The sequence below is a fragment of the Alosa sapidissima genome, chromosome 6 (assembly GCF_018492685.1).
Source record: "Alosa sapidissima isolate fAloSap1 chromosome 6, fAloSap1.pri, whole genome shotgun sequence".
In the NCBI taxonomy this organism is placed as follows: Eukaryota; Metazoa; Chordata; class Actinopteri; order Clupeiformes; family Clupeidae; genus Alosa; species Alosa sapidissima.
The window spans coordinates 29496870-29509369 of NC_055962.1; the positions used below are offsets into that span (position 1 = coordinate 29496870).

The 12500-nt window shown below is 43.3% G+C and overlaps 1 protein-coding gene across 4 annotated transcripts in view; it reads right to left on the reverse strand.

Annotated features, from left to right (window-relative positions):
- The window catches only part of LOC121711354 (zinc finger protein DPF3), a 46582-nt gene that overhangs the window by 13004 nt on the left and 21078 nt on the right, over positions 1 to 12500 (reverse strand). The window contains exons 5-10 of one of the 4 annotated variants that reach the window (XR_006032290.1): positions 10716 to 10811; positions 10482 to 10554; positions 9320 to 9361; positions 7601 to 7741; positions 7123 to 7251; positions 3885 to 4791 (exon numbers count right to left, since the gene is read on the reverse strand). Coding sequence is in view for 2 of the 4 variants with exons in the window: in XM_042094881.1 (XP_041950815.1) it covers positions 7123 to 7251; positions 7601 to 7741; positions 9320 to 9361; positions 10482 to 10554; positions 10716 to 10811 (481 nt within the window). In the remaining 2 variants the exon portion in view is untranslated. The remainder of the gene's footprint in view (positions 1 to 3884; positions 4792 to 7122; positions 7252 to 7600; positions 7742 to 9319; positions 9362 to 10481; positions 10555 to 10715; positions 10812 to 12500) is intronic. The other 3 variants (XR_006032291.1, XM_042094881.1, XM_042094883.1) reach the window with 3 other exon arrangements.

Here is a 12500-nt window from a genome sequence, read left to right on the forward strand (position 1 = left end):
TGCAGCCAAAGCGTTGGCCTGCTCATTTCCTTTGTGAAGCTCGGGGAACAGCCTGGCCAGTTTGCCTTGGTGCCCAGTAAAGTCCGGTTAAGCCCGTGACTCAAACCTGCAGCAGTGTTTAGTTGGATGCGTGTTTGTGCACATTTGTGTGCGTCTGTGCAATTGTGTGTCCAAGCCTCTCTCTCTCTCGCTCTCTCTCTGCGTGTATGCATTTGTGTGTTTCTGTGTGTCCCCAAGCGTGTGTGTGTGTTTCCTTCAGAGAGAACCCCCCCCCCCCCCCCCCCCAAACTCACCCCCCGCTGTTCAACCTTTCTGCACAGTTGTACATAGACAGGTACTCAATGTTCTAGTTTCGCATCGACCACTTTTCCCCCATATAGCCTCAGAAATAATCGAAGTCTGCTCCTAAAAGTTTTACCTCTGCAGAGCTTAACTGCACCATCATTTGATTGCAAGGTGTTTTTCGTTTAAAACCACGGGAAAGAGGCATAGAGAGATATCTGTCTTCTGCTTTTGCTTTTTGTGAATGTTTTAACACGCAGCTTTAGGGACACTGCGCCACAGCTGAAACAGCAATTAGAAATCGACTGAAGACTCCAGGATTGCAGAGGGAGTTTTGAATTATGTCTCAAAAAGATACATACGGTTCTAACAATTCAAGAGCAGCCAGTAATAAAATCAGTAGGCTACATGACCATAAAATCAAGACATGTGTAAAGGTTTGTGGTTGCTCTGAGTCACAGTTTTACCTCTGTGAGGAAGATGTTTTAGTGTCTGAAGTTTATAACTTTGTGCTTTTTAGAACTTTACATTGATTTTATCTGACAGAAGAGAAACAGGCCAAGGAGAGGTTATGGTGAATGAGTCACTCTTTTATTGAGCTCTCTTTTTTCACTTTTTCAAAAGAGAAAAAAATCCAGTATCCAGTATGCTTGTGTTTGTTTGCTTGTTGCTTTAAAGATTCCCGTTCAAATAACAAAAATCTTGCTACAGAAATCCATAAAGAGAGTCTTTTACATGTCAACATTTGTGGACAAACAGCAAACAAATCACAGATGACCTCTATCATCCCATTTGTCCTTACATACCCAGCAAAAAAGACCACTTCTTTGAATAAAAGGTTGGCACTGAAATACTCAAGCCTTCGGACTTCAGCCTGAAATCTTTGCAAACCATTCATTTCTCATAAGTTGTGTCTTTATTTAACACGACTTGGCAGATACCAAATATGTTTCTGGTTTCTTAATGCTTCCAGACCTATGCGAAAAATAAGCCTTTTTTTTCAGGAGTTCTGTTTGATGAATCAGTTATTTGTCAAAATTGATTTACATGAATTAATTTGATAAGTGTCAGCCCCAAAACAATAAATTCAAAACCACATCTGATTTTTTTTATTGCAAGGTAATCAGGATCTCTTTTAATACCACATGGTTAGTCAGCGAGTATGACAGATTAACAAACCCCAGAAACAGATTAACAAACCCCAGAATCGATTAATCGTGATTATGACTTCCAACGATTATGAACATACAGTAATAAAAAAAAAAAGATTATTTCAGAACAATGCTCTCCTTCTGTCTTGAGTTGTCGTGTGCATTATCTTTTGGCAATTTAAAAAATGTAAAAAATATAAGTTTTTAAAATGGATGATAGTTCCAAAATCACTGAGTAATCGTGTTTAATAACCGTGATCTCAATATTGAACAAAACAATTGGGATAATGATTTTTGCCATAATCGAGCAGCCCTAGTGTGTGTGTATAGTGTGTTTATTTGTGAAATCTGATGTTATATGAAACACATGCTGAAACTCTCATGGTAGGAGAATTGTGATGAGCAGGCTTTGCACCACAAATCCTGGCTGGCTCTCCTTGAGGGTACAAATATGCTGTTAAACCAGTCCAGTTGAGACTACGCCAACATGCCCTGAGCTATGAACCAATCAGCACTAGGCCAGTATCAGTGCTTTTCCTCTCTTTTGTCTACGGTGGGTATGTGTGCTTACATGTTTCTGATCAAAGCAGTGTTTTTCGAACAACTGTATTTTTCAGGATTTTGGATTTGCTGTGCTTTCTCAGCGTTTATTATCAAAGTGTCAATATCCTACACTTTCCCTGACAACGACCTCATACCTTCTCCTGAAGACAACTATTTCATCTTCATTATATCCTGAAGACTCCTGATCTCGTGAAGACTACGATTTCATCTTCTTTATATCCTGAGGTGCCCTTCAGAATAATGAACCGGGAATAAACACAGCCTCTCTCTCTGGGCCATGGACTCTCAGTTAGAGCCACTCAAGTATTGAGAAGTACATAACTCAATCAGCGGTGATAAAACCATCACGGAGGATTTATCTCTCCTTGATTAATTGCAGCCTGGTTCTGTGCTCCCATCACGACTTTGGTTTATTGGCAGGAGTGGGGCAAGGCAGCCGAAGGACAAGAGAATAAAAAAGATGATGGCAGAATCAAGGGCAATGCCACTATGCAAATGCCAATTCTGTATAGCCAGACTGAGGGGCTTTGATGTCCGTACTAGACATTAACAGCAGAAGCAACAATGATCTGCTCAATAAACGTCTGGAACGTAAACTAGCTGTCAGAAATGTCAACAGGATGCACTGACATGTAAGTAGGAGTTCATTTGACTAAAAAAAAAATATGACAAGAGAGCAGTGGAGTTACAATGGATCTCAGGCATTTCTGACTACTTCAGTTCACTAAGCACTGCCGTAAACACACAAAAAAACAACAGCACAATATGCACACATGCACCGTCCACATCGTCCTCTGACGGCCCGCCCCGGTCTCCCCTCGGAGATCCATGCAGAGGGAGGGAGAGGGGGGAGAGCCACAGGCCCACAGCCGGCACACAGGGGACCCATATTCCGGTGTGTCCGAGCTGGCAGTGGGCCCAGCCTGGCAAAGAGAGAGAGAGAGGGGACCAGACAGTGCCTTGGACGGCTGCAGAGGATAACCGACTGGTGGGGTCATCCACAAAGCAGAGCAGCAGTTGGCTTAAGGAGGATAGATGGGGGAGGGGCGGGAGTGTTTGTCCAGTAACTCTACTTTGAGTACACTACTTTAAGAACATTATACTTCCTTACATTGATCTCTTTTTTTATTATCAATTATTGTTTTTCATCCTTGAGTATACTGTAGCTTCATACTGTGCCTTTGGATGTCCCTTTTGCTTTTACTTATGTAAAAGCACATTGAATTGCCTCTGTATAAAATCATGCTGCATAAATAAGCTTGCCTTGCCTAATAGCACTGGCAGAAATAGAAAGACAGCAGAAGAGAAGTGACCCGGAGGGCAGTGGACACTGAGCCGCATCAGAGCCGGATTTGAGCCAGCACCAGCTGCTGTCTGACAGCACACCATGCTCCAATACCAGTGATGCAACATTTCTGATATTTACTAGAGCCTAAGGCATCATAGAAGAAGAAAGAGATAACTTGAAATACCAAGGGTTCTGGATGGAATATTAGTGCTAATTTATAAACCAAATTGTCATTGTTCATTTTCAAAGAATGAATGAAATCTGCAGTTATTCCACACTTGCTAACAGATGGCTTCTCCATCTGCTGCTCTGCTCTATACATAAACGTCTGTGTATTTGAATAACTCATCAAACTTCAAGAAACAATATGGAGCTGTATTTACTGGTGTAGAGATATCTCATTATTCATAAGATGACATTATTTTCCTTACTGGAGACCTACGGGAGACTTTAAATATGCTGTCTTCTAAACCTCTATACACACATCATATTTTATCGCAGAGGCATTTCTTACAGTGTTTTACTGTAAGTTTTACTGTCAGCCATGTTGAAAAATGAAGACTCTAGAGAGGCGCAAGGAAACGCTGACAGCCGCTTACCTCTCAGCCGCCCGTCCTCCGAGGCCTCTGGACGGAACAGTCCAGGTGCGCTCTGTCCTCCTGATAGGCCAGTATGTCCAAGTCTCCATGGTGACATCCTGTCAATGCCTTACAGCTTGCCAAAGAGCCAGTCTTGGGATCCTTTTTTTTCCACCGTTCTTTCATGTTTATTGTTCATCCAGAGGTAAATGAATCAAGGTTGAAGGCATAAATATACGGTGTCGTTGGTTTTTTCCACAAAGATTTTATGGTTTGGCCGCATTGTCTTGGTAATTTATAAAAAGCGAATTGCTGAATTCCTCATTGCGGACTGTTTATTCAATATGGCCCTGGGACTTTATATCCTTAAATCTGTTGCTTGAATAGCCCTGCGATTGTTTCGTGTAGAAAAACAAAGAAAAAGAAGGGGCTCTTTCATTATTTCACAAATACTCATTCCGTCGTTCGGTAATCAAGATGTCAATTTCTGGGAGTTAAGCTTTTAAAAACAACATTCCTAACTTATTAAAAGGCCAAGGGTGTCCTCTCAAAAACAAGCAGTGAGGTTGGCGAAGATCAAAGGAGGGTTTTCAATACTGCTCTTGTTACAAACTGCAAAATAAAAAAACAAAATCCAAAATGATGATTTTTTTTCTGGAGGGAGTTTTTTTTCCCTCAAAAGTGACTTTTTTCCTTTTTGTCTTTCATTGTTATGTTTATGCGTTTTCACTTTGTTTTGCGTCTAAAATGTCTATCTACACTGGGAAGAGCCCATGCTGTGATGCCGAAAAGAGGTCATCCAACTCGTCGTCCTCGAAGCCGTGAAACGTGGACGCCTCACTTTCCGACGTGTCCCCGAACACTTCCGGCACGCCGCGCGTCTTCCTCTTCCTCCTCCTCTTGTCCTTCGGCCGCCTCGCACGAGCAGCTGACACGCATGACGGACACATCAGCATCAGGGCAAAAATGCAAGCACGCACACACACGCACACGCACACGCACACACACACACACACACACCAGGTCTCTTTCTCATATGCACACAACATGTGCTCCAATCATCAATGTCTCTCTCTCTCTCTCTCTCTCACACACACACACACACACACACACACACACACACACACACACACACACACACACACAATGCATGCATACAACACCATGGCTAGTCTCTCTATATAGCAGCTGGTAGCACTTATACAGAGGTCAAGGAGTCATGGTACCAATTCAGTAGAACTAGTCTCCACTTTCTGGGACTGTGTTTGAGGACAGGTCTTAACACTGCTGAAGCAAATGCTGGGTAGAAACAGATTTGAGCGCGCGCGCGCACACACACACACACACACACACACACACACACACACACACACAGGCACACACACAGGCACACACACAGGCACACACACACACACACAGGCACAGGCACACACACACACATATACACACACATGCATACACACACACAAAGAAAAGGTGGTGGCCTGACGTGGGCTAGTAATTGAAACTTGTTTCGGTCGTATAGGGATGCCAAGTGAATTGACCATTGGTGTGGACAGAAGATTGGACTTTGAAAACAGAGCATCGTGTTGCATGAAGAAATGTAACGGAGTGTAAAAGCTCAAATGAAAGAAATAAGCGAAAAACATGACAGAACAAAAACAAATCTGTGATTTTCCCAAAAAACTCACAAAGACCCAACAAACTGACTTATGGTTTCAAGTGATATAAAAAAGATATATGTGCGTGGTCTGGTCAGCCAAGACTATCATGTGCTTGTGTGAATTGGATGTCAGTTGGTATCTACGAATGAATGGTTTGGATGATGAGTCATTATTCCAGAGGCTCTACCTGATCCCAGATCCACTAACAAAAAATCTGCTAGTTACTACAAGATGATTACAATAACAGTTAAAATATGGGTAATAAATACCCAGGGTTGTTTAAGTCCATACAGTTCTTCAAACATGGCAGTGGAGGAATTAATTCTAATAGGTTTCCCCTGGGTGAACATCTATGCAAACCAGAACTCTGTGTTTGCCTCCCCTCTCCCTTTTCAAATCTGACCATTTCTGGGCATTAACAAAAAAACAACTGATTTATGCGTTGTTTTCAGTTACAGTAAGATCCACTGAGGTTTATGTGGCAAGTTGATGAAAGAACATGTTATGAACAGAATAAGCAAAACCATGCTGCGCAAGTATAAAACTCTAAAGCTGCGTTCACTCACACAATTAGAAAATAAATAATTCTTCATCATGATAAGACCCAACTGTAAAGCAAAACGCATTTTTCTGGACTTTATCCCTGCATAGCATTCCTGCATGTGTTTCCCTGCATTCGTTTTCACTGACATTGAAAGGAACTGGCAAAGAGCATAGACCACCATACTTTTATTGGCTGAGTCAACCAAGATGTTTTAAAAACAAAAGCAGAAAAGAAACACACAAAATGATACGCTTACGAAATATGGAGTGATGGAATGGCAAACACACACAGATGGATGACCAAAAAGGTTCATGCCATAGATTTCCATTGCGACACAAACAGGCTAGGCTTTTCCCAGAGCTCAGGAGGAGTGCTTTATCGATTTGAGAGACTGCAACAAACCCGAGATAGACCCAAAGTTACAAACCCAAGATCGAGTTCAAGTTTTAAGGACTTTGGAACACTTTGGTAAACTTTGAGGCACAGGAAAGTTGGCAAATGAACCAGGAAGTGACCAATGTGCATGCACTCCTTTTATGCAGGCAACTAATTAAATGATTCTGTCCACATAATGATAAACCCTCATAATTTCTGTACACATTGTCTACTTTTCTTGCCTTCCGACCAATATATTTTTCCACAGTGGACAGTCTGTCTGTCCACTTCTATTTCCAGATATTTTGAGCACTGAAATCCTTCATAACTTAGGCTAATTTAATAACTAAGCAAAGTCAGTTTGCTAATTTAACACTAAGGGTGAGACCATAAGCACAAGGCTTGGATGCCTTTTAAATTAGGGACCATAGTTTTCACTCAGCAGTCTTCACACGGTTTCTGGTTTCTGCTTCAATGAAGTTAATGTCACTGTTGCAATGCCAAGGCACTAAAATGAACAAAGCCACTATTCCCAATCCCATGTATGGAGGTGTGCTCGATTGCTGTGTGAAAAACCGAGGTTGGAGGTGTAGACATTCTGCTGCCTGCTTTGGTCACGAACTAGCCAAGTGGCAAACCAGAGAGACAGGGTGACAGAGAGCCAGAGGTCACTCACCGGAGCGTCCACAGTCCGAGCAGGACACGAGCTGCTCCGCCTGTCCCGTTTTCCGGTTGGAGTCCGAGTCGCCCAGGCAGAAGTCACAGTAGTCATTAGGAATGATGGTACCGTCAGGTGCCTTCTGAGCTGCAGGAGAAAAAAAAACAGGGAACAGGAATGTTCATTTCTTCAAATATTCATATCAAAGTGTCCCTCAGTTGTCTTGAGTTAACTGTATGGTTTACAGGCTAATATATTTGTCCTTATGGGTTGGGGACTGTAAATACCTCACAATTCTAAATGTACAATTTTATAATAAATACCATTTTTATAACTTTTAATAATTATAAATTATAAATTAGGCTTGAAGATTCCTTATATTAGCCAGAGCAAACAAACACACAGCAGTCTGAGTCTAAGGACGTTGACATTCAGACACAGATATTGTTGACCAGTGTGTAGGTGATTGCAGTGGCCACAGTGGTGGGGCACCTACGTTTGTGGTTTTCAGGGCGATGTGGCGGTGGCGACTGTGACAGGTCGGCCTCGCGCTCCTCCTCGCCCTCCTCGTCCGCCAGGTGTGTGTGAGTGTAGTGGTAGCTCAGACCCGGCCGGTTCTTGTAGCGCTTGCCGCAGACTGCACAAATGCACGCAGACAGGACAAACCCGTCAGATCCACAACATCAAACACTCCCACTTTTTCAAAACGGCATTCTTCACTCGCGTCCATGTTTAATGACCAAAAGACATCTTTGCCCAGAGTGCTCATCTAACCACCGTCTGTTTGGATTTGACTTGAATTAGCATTGGCTGTTTTATTGTAGCAATTAAACCATGATTGGTTCAGTGGGAAAAAAAACTTGATAATAAATACAGCATGCAGACTGTAGAGGCTACTATACATATCCACACTGTTTACTTTGTGGTCAAGTTAAATTGCCTGGAGGAAGAAGGTTCTGGGCAAAGCATTTGATGGCAGATTTAAACCTGGACACAAAGTAGCCTGCTACTTACATGCAGGGCATATGTCTTGTCTATACACATCTAGGAGAGGCTACTTTATGTCCAGTGACTATTGCCGGTTAAAAGTGTAGTGGTCTGTTTCTGTTGGGCTTTTCCGGGTTTTAAGTCATCGAGAAGTCAGCCTCCTGTCAGTTAATTTATTTAATCTTTATAAATGTATCTCATTTATCTTTATCTTCTAATTGTCATTAGAAGTTCTACGGTATATCCTTCTGGTCAAGACATTTCTAAATAGTTAGGATTCATAGACAGGATAGCAGAAATGTTCAGTAATATGGGTCTATATATTAAACTCTAGACTCTATAGATCTATACCTATGATATTACATACACAGTGGTAAGAATCAACTATGCAATATGGCCAATCTATTGGCAATATCAGGGTACGCTTGTAATTAGGTTGAAGATTGACCTGACATTTTTTTTCAAGCAAAGTCAACTCTTTGCTGCTTGTAATAGACTACATAGTGTACACACACACACACACACACACACACACACACACACACACACACAGGATCCATCTGTAATGTTTGTGCTCGGCTAGAACTTTTCTTCCTCAGTTACGAGGCTGCTCGGACATCAAACGCCCATCTGCAGCAGGTATGGCTGCCTGACCGGAGTGGAGCCCGTGCGTGGGGACATACCAGAGGAAATGGCTTTAAGATGCGCAAAACAACAGACCAGGCTGTTAACAGGCAGGCCGCTGATGCCATGCCACCGCATGCAATCATACAGCACCACTTTGTTTTCCCAAGATTCCACACACACACACACACACACACACACACACACACACACAGGGAGTGGTCACGACAGTGTCGTGTGATTCTAAAACTAGTTTTTAAGCCCCAACAGTTCAACACAACACTACAGGGAGCGAAAGCAAGGGCCATTGCATTACGCAAGCAGTTAGCACTCGCATCAGCCAAGCTGGGAATCTGCCAGAAGCTTTCTGACATCAAAGTAGGGAGCGTACAGTAATGTCAGAGGCATGCATGTCTTGTCAGTAGGACTGCAAAGCAAAGAGCAGCAACTTAGTTTTTTTTTTTTTTTTTTTTAAAGAACGGTCAGATCAACGTCATCAGAGCAGAGCAGAGCAGAGCAGAGCAGATCAGATTAGCGAGAGCAACAGCAACATGACCAAGCAAAAAAAAAAAAAAAAGCAAAGGAGGGCGACAAGTCCAGGTACCTGAGTCGGCAGATTTTGAGTTATGCTTTTGTTTGTATCTGTCTGAAACAGAGGAGACACAGAGCAAAAAAACAAAACAAAGAAAAAAAAGAAAAAGAAAAGGGAGGAAAGAAGAAAAGATATAAAAAAAAAACAAAGAGAGTGAGTTTATTTTCGGGACAGGCTGATTACACTGAAGAACCTTGAATCCTCTTGCTCTTTCCCCTTCTTTCTCTCTCTCTCTCTCTCTCTCTCGCTCTCTTGCTCTTGCATGCGCCCACAAACTCTGAAACCACATTGACACAAAAAAGGGCCATGCCAAGGAGGGAAGCAGAAGGGGCAGCAATTAAACCAGTTAAGCCTGCGGAGGCAGTCACTGAAAAGAACGAGTCTCAAATGTCTTGAGCAATTTGCTCCGAATCGCTCTCCTTTCTCGTTGCATTCCTGGAGGACAAAACAACGCTGTTAATCAATAAGCATGTGTTTTCATTTAAATCCCTCTGAATTGTATATCGGTGGGCTGGAATGCCAGTAACAGTGAGAGACTACTATCTTCACTTTTCATTTGTAGGGCAATGCTCACTTTACATTTGTACTGCCTGCAGAATGTGCTTCATTCTTTTTCCTTCATACATTCTTATTTGGCTTGTCCTCATAGAAAAAAAACCTTATGTTATTGTTGTTCTACACAGAACACTTAGTTACTAAGTTCTTAGTTCTAATTATCTGCATTTCATAAAGACATAAAGATAAAGAAACAATAACCTGTATGTTATTGTTGTTCTACACAGAACACTTAGTTACTAAGTTCTTAGTTCTAATTATCTGCATTTCATAAAGAACTTCATATCTACATGTGATATTGCTTTTTGTGTGGGCTCACCACAGAACTCTTCTCTAGGGAAAAGTCTTCAAAAACGGATTTGTTTTGGCCCAAGGAAACTAGAAAGGTTTTCCCATCAGCCCTTGATCAAGTATTCTCCTTTATGTGTTCAACCAAAAATATATCTTTTATTATTTTTGAGAGGACATACACTGCTCCAGTATTGCATGAACTTTATTTCCTCTGTCAGCTCTACTGAAAGATTATTCCACATTAGCCACTGTAGCTGTTGACAGCTGAACAAAACTAGCCCGAGTGATTTATGTGAAGCGTTCTCAGAGCGTTATGAGCTTCTCTTACTATCGCAGACGTAGGGCTTGTCCTGGTCATCACCGGTGGCGGCTTCAGTCCTCCGGCGTCCGCTTCCCCGAGTCTGAGGTCACAATGACAACACAGACAGAGAAGGTGAAGTCATGATAGCAAACCCTTTGCTTCTTTTGTACTGGCTATCTTTTATCTTCTTTCTATTATGTGTGTTTGTGTGTGTGTGTGTGTGTGTGTGTGTGTGTTATGTGCTTTGATGTTCAAACTCACTCTGCCTTTATTTCGATGCTTCCTCTTAGGGGTGTCCACTTCAAAGTCGTCATCGTCATGGAAACCGTCCCCGTTTTCATCTGCATCCAGGACCCTCTACACAACATGAGACGGGGCAGCGAACAGTATAAAAACATGCGGCCATTCCTCAGCTCCGTTCAAATCATAGGAGTCATAACAAAGCTTTAGCTGAAGGTTGTCTACAGAGGACTAGATAAAGACCTAAGCATTCTTAGGGACTATAGCTCATACAGTATATAATTAACTGAAAAGCATGATGTACTTCTTGTATTGTTACAAATTATGTCATTTAATGACTTACTTATGAATAATGGGTTACAATTTGCACACAAATAGGACATATAAGATTATATATAGGATATGATTATATATAGGATATATAGGATTATATATACACTCTTAAAACAAATGTGTTGTCCCTATTTGGACACAGAGATGTGTTAAAAAAACAACCCAAGTTGTGTTTTTATTTTCAACACATTTTTAAAGGCTTATTTGAGTCATCAACACGGGTAAAGGCTTATTTGAGTCATCAACACGGGTAAAGCCTTATTTGTTATTCAGTAGTTTGCCTCACAAAACTGATCTTCTAAGAGCCTGGCTTTCTTGTGCAGTTGCTACTTATATTTCCTCACATCTATCTTGTGTGGGGTGGTGTGGGGTAGAGTGGGGTGGTGTGGGGTGGTGTGGGTGGTATGGGGATGAGTGGGGTGGTGTGGGTGGTATAGGTGATGTGGGGTAGAGTGGGTGGTGTGGGGTGGTGTATGGGTGGTGTGGGGTGATGTGGGGTGGTGTGGGGTAGAGTGGTGTGGGGTGATGTGGGGTGGTGTGGGGTAGAGTGGTGTGGGTGATGTATGGGTGGTGTGGGTGGTATGGGTGATGTGGGGTGGTATGGGGTAGAGTGGGTGATGTATGGGTGGTGTGGGGTGGTGTGGGGTAGAGTGGGGTGGTGTGGGTGATGTATGGGTGGTGTGGGGTGGTGTGGATGATGTATGGGTGGTGTGGGGTAGAGTGGGTGATGTATGGGTGGTGTGTGGTGGTGTGGGGTGGTGTGGGGTGGTATGGGGTAGAGTGGGGTGGTGTGGGTGATGTATGGGTGGTGTGGGTGATGTATGGGTGGTGTGGGTGGTGTGGGGTGGTGTATGGGTGGTGTGGGTGGTGTGGGGTGGTGTGGGTGATGTATGGGTGGTGTGGGTGGTGTGGGGTGATGTGGGGTGGTGTGGGTGATGTATAGGTGGTGTGGGGTGGTGTGGGTGATGTATGGGTGGTGTGGGGTGGTGTGGATGATGTATGGGTGGTGTGGAGTGATGTGGGGTGGTGTGGGGTGATGTATGGGTGGTGTGGGGTGATGTGGGGTGGTGTGGGTGATGTATGGGTGGTGTGGGGTGATGTGGGGTGGTGTGGGTGATGTATGGGGTAGAGTGGGGTGGTGTGGGTGATGTATGGGTGGTGTGGGGTGGTGTGGGTGATGTATGGGTGGTGTGGGGTGGTGTGGGGTGGTGTGGGTGATGTATGGGTGGTGTGGGGTGGTGTGGGTGATGTATGGGTGGTGTGGGGTGGTGTGGGGTGGTGTGGGTGATGTATGGGTGGTGTGGGGTGGTGTGGGTGATGTATGGGTGGTGTGGGGTGGTGTGGATGATGTATGGGTGGTGTATGGGTGGTGTGGATGGTGTGGGGTGGTGTGGGGTGGTGTGGATGATGTATGGGTAGAGTGGGGTGATGTGGGTGATGTATGGGTGGTGTGTAGGTGGTGTGGATGATGTA